The sequence below is a fragment of the Perca fluviatilis genome, chromosome 10, assembly GCF_010015445.1.
Source record: "Perca fluviatilis chromosome 10, GENO_Pfluv_1.0, whole genome shotgun sequence".
In the NCBI taxonomy this organism is placed as follows: domain Eukaryota; kingdom Metazoa; phylum Chordata; class Actinopteri; order Perciformes; family Percidae; genus Perca; species Perca fluviatilis.
Window position 1 is genome coordinate 30,600,138 of NC_053121.1, and position 13,257 is coordinate 30,613,394.

Genomic DNA, 13,257 nt, shown 5'->3' on the forward strand with positions numbered 1-13,257 from the left:
GAGCTCCAGTTTTCCACTCGCAGATCAGTCTGGCATCTTGAGAAAGAGAAAATTTGGAGCCGTTCACCAAACGACCGACCAATCCGCGTTGGTTTTGAGGCGGGTTTAGGTGTGACGCAACGAGAAGCGACTGTTGAGTCTAAACAACATGGCAGCTTCCACTGATGAGATGGGCGCAGCTATCACGCAAGTTTTATCCGAATTAGAAAGTATTCCTTCATTGAAAGAAGAGCAAAAAACGGCACTGGAGGCTTTTCTCGGAGGAAAAGATGTTTTTGCTCTTCTCCCGACTGGTTTCAGGCAACAGTTTTATCTGATTGGTTGATTTGGCCCGTCTATCACCAACATAGGTGGTGATAGGCATATGGTTTATCCAATCAGCTAACCAGTATTTTCGCCCCTTCCCAAAAGTTCTCCAACGGAAAGTTCCCAGATGGATATGCCGAGCAAATGCGAAGCGATCCATCTGGCGGAGTCAGATTACACAACTGCACAGTTCCCAATCAACCTGAGTCAGGTGTAACACCTGTACACCACCTGCTGCAATTGAGAGTCAATTAAAACTAGTCAACAATTTAGCAGAGAAGTCAATATCGATATCTGAATGTAATGGATAAATGACTGTAAATGGTAGTAGTATCAATGCAAAGTTGACCAAAACTACTGAAAAAATATAAAATAATGTTAAAAATATTGAGTAAAATAATGTTAAAAATATTGTATCCATTTTTATAAAACTAATTGTGTTGATAATATTTTTAAATAAATTCAAAGTTTGGGAGAGGAGGGAAGTTTGGGAGAGGAGGGAAGTTTGGGGCGGCTTCCCAAACATAATATGTTGGTGTTTACCAAAGTCCCCAGTAACCTCTCAGAAACCTTGTTGTTTTAGAAATTAATTGTTTTTTTTGCAAAAGTGGTATAAATGCTTTTTTCATAGTGTGAAAACACTACACATTGAAAGTCTCTTGAGAGTTTCATGGTAAAAACAACAACTTCAAATGGTCATATTTTTAGCTGCTTGTTTATAATGGCCCGCTGAATGCGCTTGTCAGACACTCTTCTTTTGTTCATCATCAGTCCAAACCCTGTGCACCCATGTGAAAAAGAGAATCACTTGAGCATGATTGGTATTAATATTAGACAAATTATCATATGAAGTAAAAAGTTAAACATTTTAAGGGAATGTCTCTATTCATTTGACAGCCAAAAGTTCACATTTTCAGAAAGGGCATTTAATTCTTGAATAAAACCTTTCATTTTCATAAAAATGTAATCCCCATTTCACCAAATTCTTGATGCTATAATCACCCTTCCTGTGTTATTTTACCCCCATTCCACCAACTCCAAGGCACTCGTATAACCAGACCGCTGTTAAAGGCTTCCCGAGGGGCTTTTGGTGGATGATGTTCCGCTTCCAGTACGCGTGACCCAGTTCAATCAAGCTGTCGCTGCACATAAGAGTCTCCTACTTTTTTGGTGTTCTATCTTCTCTCCCTCAGCCATTTGAGGGGCTCCCCTCGCTCGGTGCATCTGCGTGCCAGCAATTAATAATTGAGCATTTCATTCGAGTCATCTCTGAATGCAAGGAAGAACCATAAAAGGAAGGAACAAGTCTGGAGGCAGGTGGATGGAGATCAGCAGAAGGAAAAGGAGAATGGATGCTGTTGGAGGACTTTGCACTGTGTCAGTAGGGTGTGCTGTCTACAGCCTCATTAGTTCTGCAAGGAAAGTGTTGAGAGGAGGAAGGAGGGGTGAGACTTTGTTCTCAGTCAGCATAGTGATGCTGGGTGTGAATATATGTGTCTGTGTGGGGGCGGGTGTGTAATAAGTGCACCCATCCTTTGCCTTTCTGTAAGCAAAAGCCAGTCCCACCTTGCTGACGTCTGGCTGGTCATTGATTTTGCTTCTTCTTTTCCCCTCTGGTTTCAATTAAAAAGTCTCTCTCAGACCAGTCGAAAATGTTCAGTGATAATCACACATGCTGCTGCCTTATTAACGCCAGAGCACCTTCAAGTACAAGGTCTGATTTCAGCTTGATGAGCAGACGTTCTTTTGCTGTGATGAGGCGACGTTTTTTGAGTGCCAACTACTGAACAGACAGATGGAGGTTTCACAAAGAGAAACATCATTAAATTGATGCTGTGCTTTCATAGCAAAGATAATAACAGTTTTTTTTTTTTTAACACTTTTGCAAATAATGTTTTTCCTCTACCATTTAAGAAATAGTTCAATATTCGGGGAAATGAGAAGTTTGATGAAATTGGGGGTGGCAGTAGCTCAGTCTGTAGGGAGTTGGGTTGGGAACCGGAGGGTCGCTGGTTCAAGTCGGCAGACGGACCAAAGTATGGTTGTTATGGTGTTATCAAGACGCATAATCACTTTCTAGCGTGTTTATCAACGCTGTTTGGCCTCCATTGACTTACATTACCTTGCGATTGCGTGTGAATTGACGGCATAGCGAGTAGTATGAAAGGGCGAAAATCTGCACAGGGACGTTGTTTGGGGTGGCGGATGGGTAAAACACAGGACTTTCACCCAGGAGAGCGGGGATCATATCCCGCGTGTGATGTTTCCTTTCCACGTTTGTTGTTTTCCTAAACCCAACCCCGTTCTTCTTTTCCTAAACCCAACCGTAGCCTCGCGATAACACGTAGCCTCGCGATAACACATGGCTTTAGAAAGTGCCACGTGGCGTGTATGTTTACGCTGTGACTTTGCAGACTGCCGTCTGCTGTATACAGCGTAGACATACACGCGGATAGTTCAAAATGCGTACAGATAACACACCACTTGGCTTTAGGAAAGTGTATGTTTAAGTGAAGTCATGATGTCATGTTGGGTAGCTGAACAGGTGCCACTTCCTCTCATGAGCACTGCCAAGGTGCTCTTGAGCAAGGCACCGAACCCCCAACTGCTTGGGGCGCCTGTCCACAGACAGCTGCGGCCCCCTCACTCTGACATCTCTCCATTAGTGCATGTATAGATACTGAGCGTGTGTGTATTTCAGGCCTGTCTGTAATGTGTGTTCTAACAACCGAGTGAAAACATTGTAAAATTAGCTTAGCATAAAGACTGAAGACCTACCGGCACCTCTCAAGTTGACAAATTAACACTTTATATCATCTTAGTTTTAATCCATACATATGTAAAATAATGACAATTCCAGAATCCCTATGTCTTGTTTTAAAAATATTGTATCCATTTTTATAAAATAATTGTGTTGATAATAGTTTAAAATAAATTCAAAGTTTGGGAGAGGAGGTAAGTTTGAGGCGGCTTCCCAAACACAATATGTTGGTGTTTACCAAAGTCCCCAGTCTGCTGGTCAGAAACCTTTTCATGTATTCAAACATCAACGACTAACCTTAACCGAAGTGTAAGAATGCTACATCGTGTTTATCAGGAGTCTGCGTGCCAGACTATTTCCTGGAGTCTTATTGTCTCTGTGAGGTTGGTAGGCAACCAGCAGAGACTTCAGGAATTTACAGCGCCTTGTCAAGAAGTAGTCCGGCACATGAGCCCCTATAACCGATGACACAAACACGATATAACAGGTTAGTAAGCTTGCTTATAAAGCTGAGCTTTAGAGCTTCTGGTAGGCCTATTTTATTACCTTTGGACAGAGCCAGTTCCCAGGCTTATGCTAACCAGCTGCTGGCTGTAGCTTTCTATACACTGTACAGACATGAGAGCGGTATTCATCCTCTCATCTAAAGCAAACGAGCGTAATCCCCTATTCCTTAGTCCTATAACGAATAATGAAAATAATTGTGAATATTATATGTACTTTAAAAGACCTGCAATAACTGAAGCTTCCTATTAGTCATGCAAAAAAAAAAAAGACAATAAGTCAAACATTTACACACTTTGAATGTCTGTTGTGTTTGTGTGAAAATAGTCAGGATGCTGAAATAAGCAATAAAGGCACCAAACTGAGACCTAAAATCCTAAAATCTAGCAAAAAGAATCCTAAATGTTGCCATCATAATGCAGATTTGGTTGTTAAGAATCGTTTAAAGATTTAAAGCAGTTTTTGTTTACTGATGTGCCTGTTGTTGTCCACCAGTGCTGAAACTTCAGTGCTCAAGTCAAATTCCCAGCCCTGGAGAAATATGTTATCAATCAAGGAATTTTAAAAACTACACCTAAATGTTAGTTAAAACATGCACTGTTGCCGTATTCAACTACGGCAAAATTCAATTTAGTATCACAAGGAATCCTATATTTGAAAAAATGAGACTCCGCAGCTATTTTAAGAGAGCAGTTTGCTCTGTGATATTTAAACTGACCTGCACGAAGATTGCATATGTTATGTTTATCCTTTGAGCCCTCTGGCTGGTTGCATATGAATAAAAGCAAGCATTAACTTCCCTATCCGTGTACACAGCATTTGTTTACGTTCTCGGTTGGTTAACATACACAGCCTCTTTGATAATCCTGCATGTACTGAGCATAGAAGATTCTGTGTATATCCGCCTTGTGAGATTATCTCTTTGCAATCCCTCTGGTAGCCATGAAAGTCCTGAGATAAGATAGATGAGCAAGGAAACAAAACTGATACCGTTTTTTTTTTTTTTTTTTTTTTTTTTTTAAAACTGTGGCATCCTTTAAAAAGTGTTAATTTAATTTCTGAATTTCATATTCAGTGAGTTGTTTATCTAGAGGCAAACTCCCCTCAGTAGAATCTTTGATGTTCCTTAATAAGGCCTCTGGTTCACTAGTTATGCCACATAATACGTCTAAAAAGAAAACGTCTCTGTAATTTAAATTAATTTGCCAAAAGTGTAGCATAAGTGTGTACATGTGTACTTGTGTGTTTGTTTACCAGTCATGTAAGAAGCTGACAGGCAGCTACGTCATCCAGAGGTCAGTCTGAGTTTACTTTGTCTGCGATGCCCAATTTCCTCGTCTGTGTGTTTCAGCAGGGCCATGGGTGTGGGAGGATGAGTGATGATTCCTCAGTTCATTCATAGTTCATTCATTCTCTCTCTGTGTCCCTCTGTCCCTCATGTTTTCTTCTTTTCACTTTCTTTTTTGTAAAGCAGCAATCTGCATTTGGCACAGTGAACAGGAAAGGTGGCAGCCACCTGGGTTTGAATCCAGCCTGCGGCCCTTTGCTGCCTATCATCCCCTTTTTTTTTTTTTTTTTTTTTTTTTTTTTTTTTTTTTTTTTTTTTTTTTTTTCTCTCTCTCTCTCTCTCTCTCTCTCTCTCCCACCTTTCCTGTCTCTCACTAGCACTATCTAATAAAAATAAAAAGCCCAAAACATAATGTTAATAAATAAATAAATAATTGTTGTTCAGTGTGTCGCAGAGCCTGTACATATGTACTTTTGTTTCTAATATACTATATATTAAGTTAGAAAATTATACCTGAAATTGATCATTTAGTAACGTTGATTAAATTAAATTAAGACTATGTATTCCATATCAGTATTAGTATTTTGTTACATGACTAACTTGCTATCATGTACTGTACCTGCACAAGATTTATTTTTAAATTGTATATACTCGTGAAAGAATGGATATTGCCTTAAAATTGCACAATTGTCCTTCAAAGTAAAGGCCTATATCTTGCCAATTTTACACAATTCCTTACTCTAAGCACTATTTAGAGTCATATTTTCTCCATCTCCATTGCATTCTGTGATAACTTGTGCTCATTGTCTCTCTTTCTGTCTTCCAGCCCTGACGACATCGGAAGCTGCTGGTACATCCTGTTGTCCGGCTCAGTCTTCATCAAGGAGTCCATGTTCCTTCCCAGAAGCAGGTAGGATCATCAGCCATTTTTGTTCTGGTAGCGTTTTTTTAAGGCTTGATCTTGGCACTAACCTGCGAGCAGCTTTCACCCTTCCAAGCCTATTTAGAGGAGTCACATAGGGAGATAAAAACTAATCCTACACTCGCAAGAGAGCCAATTTTAATTTATATTATCTCAAAAAAGTTTGTTCCCCCTCTTATCAACTTGCTTTTATCCAGAGGAGTAAACAGAGGTAATGGCTTTTACCCAAATTGTCTTTTTTTTAACATTGTTTGCAGAGTTAAGTTTACAAAGGGCACACCTGCTTGTTGTGGATTTCTCAAAAGGAAAAGTATAAATCTGATAATTCCTCTTTCTATCACAAAAATAAATTGTATTTATGTTGTCACAGAAGAAAATCACTCACGAGAAAGTGACCGCTGCTGCCTTCTCAGTGATTTTGCAACTTTTGTTCCAGAAAAATAACAAATTTATTTAAAAAAAAAAAAAGTCAAACTGCTGAACAAAATGTTAATGTGTTAACATCTCAAATATTTTGCAGCTAATTGGTACACATGATTTCAATTACCACTGCTTGGTATAATCCAAAAAAGCCTGATATCCCAGTGCTTCCCATACACAGTGTGTAGTTGCTTAGATGAGATAGAGACTTTATTGATCCCCAAGTGGATCAATAAAGTCTCAGCTGAGAGAAGGATGCCGGGCTGGTGTTTTGCATTTTTTTGCAAGGCACCAGAGATGGCATCAGCATAACCTTCCTGCAATTCTGGAGAAACCAAGCATTCACAGGTTCTTTAAGTTCTCTCTTGCATAAATTCCCTCTGTGCCTCCCCAAGGAAAAAGTCCTGAACAAGAGGGAAATGAAGGAAGATGACATGAACACCGATGTTACAAAATTATACATAAAATTATCTTGAAATAAAAAGTGAATACAGTCTTTCTGAAAAATAGCCACGCAGAAACCCACATACCTGCAATTGTAGAGAAACAAAGAATTCTCAGGATCTCTCTTGCATAAATCCTCTCTGTGCGGAAAAGAGTCTCAACAGTACACTCTAGCATTGCAAGCTACTCTGCCTCTAAATACATCTCTCCCAATGAGCAGATTTATGTACAAAAATAAATAACTTTATAGCTTTCAAAATTTTAAAATATCACTGCATTCATTTTTGGTACACACACACACAGAAAGTAAACCGAGCGAAGAAAATGCTCACCTCTCCAGGAAAAAGTATATAATAAGCTAGTGGAATTGCGACCCATCCAGTTGTAAAATAACATAAACACTAAACAGAACATTTTTCTTTAAGCTTATAACTCTACATTAGGACATGTTTACTCTACATTATAGTGGGTTACAAACCATTTCTTAAATGTGTATTCTTAGAAATGCTAAATATGGCGACTTAAAAGAAAGAGTTATACAGGAATTTATTATTTATGTCCTGAGCAGCCGCCAACTACTTTGGTTGTTGTGTTGTTAACATTGGAGGGGGTATTTGTTGGTTAAAAAAAGTGTTTGATGTCACTCTAAACCTAATTTACATATAATTCCAGCCCTTTTTTTCTGATAGGGTGTATTAAGAAACACATATTATAGTCTGTGAGAAAAAGATGTGGTAGAAAGCAAGTTTGTCACCAGAGCCCTCCCCCATGATGGATAGTAACTATCTACGACACCATCAGAGGACTTAAGATTCATGTTCCGCTCTCCAGCTCTCAGCCATCAGCTCATGGCAGTGATCACCACCTCTGAAGCCAAGGCGCAAATGTTAAAAAGCTGTGATTTCACAAGTGGATCTGTTGCATGAACCATCTGTGGGTGTCTCGAAAACAATGATCTTTTCATCCATTAGGCTTGACATAACACACACCTACGGCCACTGAGAGCACTTTAGTGTCCCGGCAGTACTGCGAGGGTCGGCTGTGGTCATTCTCCGGATTCACATGAACGTGGGAGGCATTTAAAACGCAAGACTCGATTGGAAATGTGCCACAAAGCTGCTCCCCTCTTAAATATAACCTCTTCAGTTTTGCCAAGGTGAAAATGTATGTGTGTGTGGGATGCCGGAGAGCGGATTTGCAGGTATTGGCAGATTAATGCCCAACTGCAGTCACTGGGGAAGAGAGGGCTCTGAAAATGTTTACTAAGCATAAGTTGCTAGGAAGACTGTGTCCACTCTGCTGCATGAGACTATATGGTTGATAATTAGCTTACATGATGCACAAAAATGCACATTGAGAACTTTTAATCAGAATCACTTAAATCACAATATAACGCAGAAGAATTTGTCTTAGGAACAATGTTAAGGAGCATAGCAACAGCTAGACCAACCAAGTGACAGCTGACAGGCAGTGGAAAGAGCCTCTTGTTGGCTCTGGAACAGGCGGGAGGTGCTGGGCTGGAAGACAGGAGAAGATGGGCAGTGACCGGCCACCACTGCCGACCCACCGACTGGAGGATGTTGTTGTTCATGGTCGCAACGTCCAATAAGTTGAACCTAACCTAGCCACCTAACGACAATCATCTCCTACTTTCCTGAGCTACTGTCAGTCAAGAAAGTGACTGAAGGTTCCAGCATCTAGATGTATCTAACAGCATCCCATATCCCACCCACATTTAATGTAGGTTTCTTTCAACCATGACTGCAATCTTCCCATAACCTACTGTAAATCAAGTACTTTCAGTGGCCTAAAATTTAGTGTGTCAACCCCACCCAGCTTGCAAATATAAAGACTCATTAAAATGAACGGACTTGCATTACTATCAGCAAACTCATATTAAGTAGGGCTCGTGATATACTGCAAGTCCAGTAAAAAGATAAAGATAGAACACTTTAGCACTCTACTTAGCACTCTAGTATAGTCTTAGCCTCTACCACAGACCTTGGTGTGTATGGCTCCCTCATTAAAAACATCATTCTTTGGGAGGAAATGAAGCGAGACCTATTCCCCTAGTGACAAGAAGACATTTTTGAAATGACACATTCATAATGACACATTCTGATTCAAGTTTTCAAGGGCCTCTGGGTCATGAAACTCAATGTCGACTCGAATGTCAGTGTAAATGTTCTAAATCAAGAAGGAATAGAAGAACCCTTTTTTTTTTTCATGACAACATTCGTGTTAACTGTTTTCACCAGTAACAGTACCAGATACATTCTTTAAAACGGCGTAGTATGATACCATCAATCTATAACTGGAAGCCATCTGACGTCACAGGAGGATACATAACTGTTACACTTCCCGCTAAAACAGGTGTGGCAGAGTTATTTTATCAGTAAGTGACATGTTTGAATATTGACTGGTTGTTTACGTGTTGTGTGCATTTCCTCATTAGCAGCCTCAACTATTGTGCCATTTCTAAACTACGTGACATCACTTTCAGTTTTATTTTTCAACATTTTCTTTCTTCATACTTGGAATGGCCATTAAATGTTTTTTAATGGCCATTGCGACAAAGAAAAAGTAGAAATGATGAGGGCTCGGAGGGGAAATTGGCTGTGACACGAGGAACTGAATGGAGTCCAGCGGGACTTCCTGAAGCTTTTAAAGATGTGGTGGAATTGGGTTTCAGACAGGCCCTACCCAGAAATGGCTGCTCGTATCTACTCTGGCAGCAAGGTTGAAAACTTGATATGCCTCCATCATTCACTCAGTGCTTTTTCTCCCTCTGCCCCCCCTCCCCCTTCCATCACTGGTCGCTGTAGTGAGATGTGATCCAGGGGAAGAGCAATGACTCGGTCATTAAGTGAAGAAGCTGGAGCTCTGTGCCTTATTTAAGGCCAGAGGCCAGCGTGAAATCAAATACAACCCAAATAAATACATCTTAGTAAACGGGTGACAGATTTAAAGCCTGTAGAAATGCATGCTGTGTAAAACACGTAATTAAAGGGAATCAGTAAATCAGGCCAGGGTCAGGCTACATGATAATGATCTTCGTCAGATTAGACGACCACAGAGTGATTCATTTTCGCCAGGGCTCGGCTGACAGACACCGCAGGGTGCTGTTGGATTTAGACCATTCATAGCCTGCCATATTTTATGACATACACCAGTGAGGCGTAAGGGACCGACGTGATTGTTCCACCTGGCAGCACCAATGACAAATGTTTATAACCGTTTTTTGAATGAAGCTGAACCTGCAATTCATTCATCATCACTTATTAGCGAAGGCAGGCTCTGTCTTGCCTATCCCGTGTCATAGGAAAAGAAAACGGTTCGGTGTGTATGTATACATACATGTGTGTGCAGAGGGTGACACAAGTAGCCGCAGGTATGATTGATTTGGTATGCTTCTGACTCAATGAAATTTAAATATAACATTGCGCTTAGCTACGCCATATTTTACAGAGCTGTCTGTGCTTCTATTGGTCTGTCAAGTAGCGTGTTGTAGAAGTTGTCAAACTAGATGGAAAGAGGCAATTCTTTTGACACACTAGTCTTTTTGTTGTTTGTTGCGTCTGTCATCTTCCACTATAACGCACTAAAACGGGATAAAAATAAGCAATCGTCGCACCTGACGTTAATTTTCCTTCCAGATGCCCCAGATCCATCGGTCGGGCCGTATCAGGCTGGTATTGTGTTGTCTGATCTTCGCATTAATTGTTAAGTTTATGTCAAATAAGTGTGATTTTTCTGGATTTTAAATCCATAAACATTTGAGTTTATGGTAACGTGGGGTTGCATTTTCCTTTTTTTTAAAAGTTTCAAATAGGGCTGGACGATATAGAGAGAATCAAATATCACGATATTTTTGACCAAATACCTCAATATCGATACTGCAATGATATTGTAGTTTTGACTATTGGTGCTTTAACAAAATATCTTTATCTAGATAAATAATCATCAGTCATGTGGATATAATGACTAAGTGGGGAAAAGGCAAATAATAGAACAGTTACAACAGTCTGGTAAAATGACATCACTTTACTGTAATGCAGCCTTTAAAACCAGGAAAAGACACTTATGCCATATTACGATATCCAAAATCTAAGACGATATCTGGTCTCGTATCACGATATCGATATAATATTGATATATTGCCCAGCTCTAGTTTCAAATGTAGGAGTGAGTTAGGAGTTATTTGTAAAATGAATTATTCATAAAATGAGATGCGTTTATCCTGCAACTCAGCAACTTTTTTGAAGCAATAGACAGAACCAGAATTAGTCAAAACATGTCAAGTAATAGCGGTCATAATTTTTTCCCCAAAACAACCACATTCTTGATCTCCATTTTTCAAATGTGCAATGAACATGTTGAAATATTTTAGTTACAGTTTCAATAACCTTGCTACTGTGTGGAACACTTAACTTCCACCACGATATACACTTCATTAACCCTGGTCTGGTTTTTACTTCCCCCTCCTTCTCCATACTGCTGCCTCCATTTATTATCACTATCAGTTGACTGCTGTCAGGACTTTACCTCCGGTCATTCACTGAACAGTTTCCTGATCATGAGCCTTATATTGGCTAACAAAAACCACCACTCTTAACTGAATCAGCACTTATCAGCAGCCAGGGTTCAAGTTAGCGGAGGAATGCCAGCCTCATCGCTTTTGTTTGCGTGAACTGCTTGAAGAAAAGGTCAGTAAAGCATTGAATCATTTCTTGACAGCCAGCAGCAGCCCAGGCAGAGTCATCTATGACTAGATGACCAACTGATCCAGTGATAATTTATTCTGTAATCAAGCAAACACAGATCTCACTCATGTCTTCTCAGTATTGCTCTTATACTGTACTGTATGTTCTGTGGAAGCCGACAGGCAGCAATAGGCTTTTTAAACTCCTCACATGGATGAAAACAACACCTACTATAACGGCAAATTTCATGTTTTTGCTACTTGGATTGAAAGCTCGTGGTGACTTTCGCGACCTTCGGTATGTTGAAATCTGTCGGTCTACAATCGCGTATAATTACAAAACTGATTGTGCAAGCCATGAGAATTGTTTTCCTCTTTTTGGAGATAAACATTTAAAAATAACTTTTCTGGTTGCCAACAGTGACTCACGTGAGTGCTGGTGCCAGAAAAATAAGGCCACTGACAAATATATCTGGCTTCACTGTACAAAATGAACATTTGATGGTTTGACATAACATTGTGGGTGAATTGAACTGAACCAGTGCATAATAGTTCAGTTTGTTCATGAGCTGTTCTGATGTAAGACTCACAGATGTAACTAGATTTAAAGGGGCACTCCACCGATTTTTACACAGCCTGTGGAAACAGTTGTATAATGTCTTCCATGGCTCTGAAGCTCGTTAGGGTTATCGTGTCTTTGGTTTAGATGATTTCAATTTTTAATAGAAAGCTTTTGATAAAATATTTCAGCTGACTAAAAAACCTGGCAAACTTGATTTATGTCTACAGAATTCATTATAAAAAATGTCATGAGTAACTTTTACCAAACAGGCAGGACAGAGGCTTTCCACTACCCACCGCTCCATTACACACACACACAAACACACACACACACACGAACACAAACCCCACCCTTTTACTCACTCTATCTCTGTAGCAGGAAGTGAGTCGTACGCTGGAAGGCTGTCTGTAGTCAACCCACCACATTACACAGAGCGAGAGAGGGAGAGAGAGAAAGGGGGCAGAGCCATTGGGCAGAGGCTGATCCATACACACTTTCAGAGCCACACTCGGGTGTGCGCAGGACGATATGCCGCAGTCACACCAAAGTCTCGAGACCTGGACCATGCTTATCAGACTGTGGACTAACGACAGGGGGATATTTTAGAAGAGGGGATCCTCTTATCTCATCTGCTGGTGTTGTCACTCTGGGAGCAGTTTGGAGAGTCAGTGGTGAGTGTTCAGAATACAGCAGCACTTAACTCCTGTGTATGGCTCACTGAAGCTCTGCCGAGAACCTCCTGTGTTTTTGGTTGTAATTTAAAAATCTGACTCGTATCCGAGCCGGGAGCTGGTTGCAGTAAAACCTTCAAGTCTGGAATGTGAAACACGACGTTGATGTTATTTTGGATCTGTCAGTGTGCAGTGTGTGCTGCCAGTAAAAGGGGTGTGTGTTCCTTATGTTTTCGGGGGGGGGGGTTACACAAGACTTTTGGCAACTTTGAAAGAAAAACAAAGATAGAGCTCCTGCTGTGGGGAGCATGTGTTAGAAATGGTTTATAGATACAGCGATGATTGATTGATGCACGTCTTGGAAAAGTTTTCGAGCGGCTAGCCTAGTCTCTCTCTCTCTCTCTCTCTCTCTCTCTCTCTCCCTCTCTTCAACTCGAGTGCCCTTTTCTCTTTGCCATTACAAAGTCAGTGAAGTTGTATTTTGGGAAGCTAAAGTCACGAGTCATTTGCACATTCTTGGCTTTGGTGTCAGCTTCTATTTCAGAAGTGGCGGGGCAAAGGTTTGGGGTATGTGTGTGGTGCAGCCACGCGGTTACTCCAAGGAATTCTGTTTATGTTTGCAAGGTGAGAGGTGGTTGGATGGTCAACTGCAGCTCAGAGGGGATGTTGGTAAACCC

General features: G+C 40.5%; 1 protein-coding gene across 8 annotated transcripts in view; it reads left to right on the forward strand.

The window, feature by feature from the left end:
• rapgef2 (Rap guanine nucleotide exchange factor (GEF) 2) overlaps positions 1 to 13,257 on the forward strand; it is a 119,023-nt gene that overhangs the window by 43,541 nt on the left and 62,225 nt on the right. For 7 of the 8 annotated variants that reach the window (XM_039813644.1, XM_039813634.1, XM_039813637.1 and 4 more), the window contains one exon: positions 5,686 to 5,769. In XM_039813644.1, the coding sequence (XP_039669578.1) occupies positions 5,686 to 5,769 (84 nt within the window). Of the gene's footprint in view, positions 1 to 5,685; positions 5,770 to 12,332; positions 12,581 to 13,257 lie in introns of those variants that run through there. The other variant, XM_039813638.1, reaches the window with a different exon arrangement.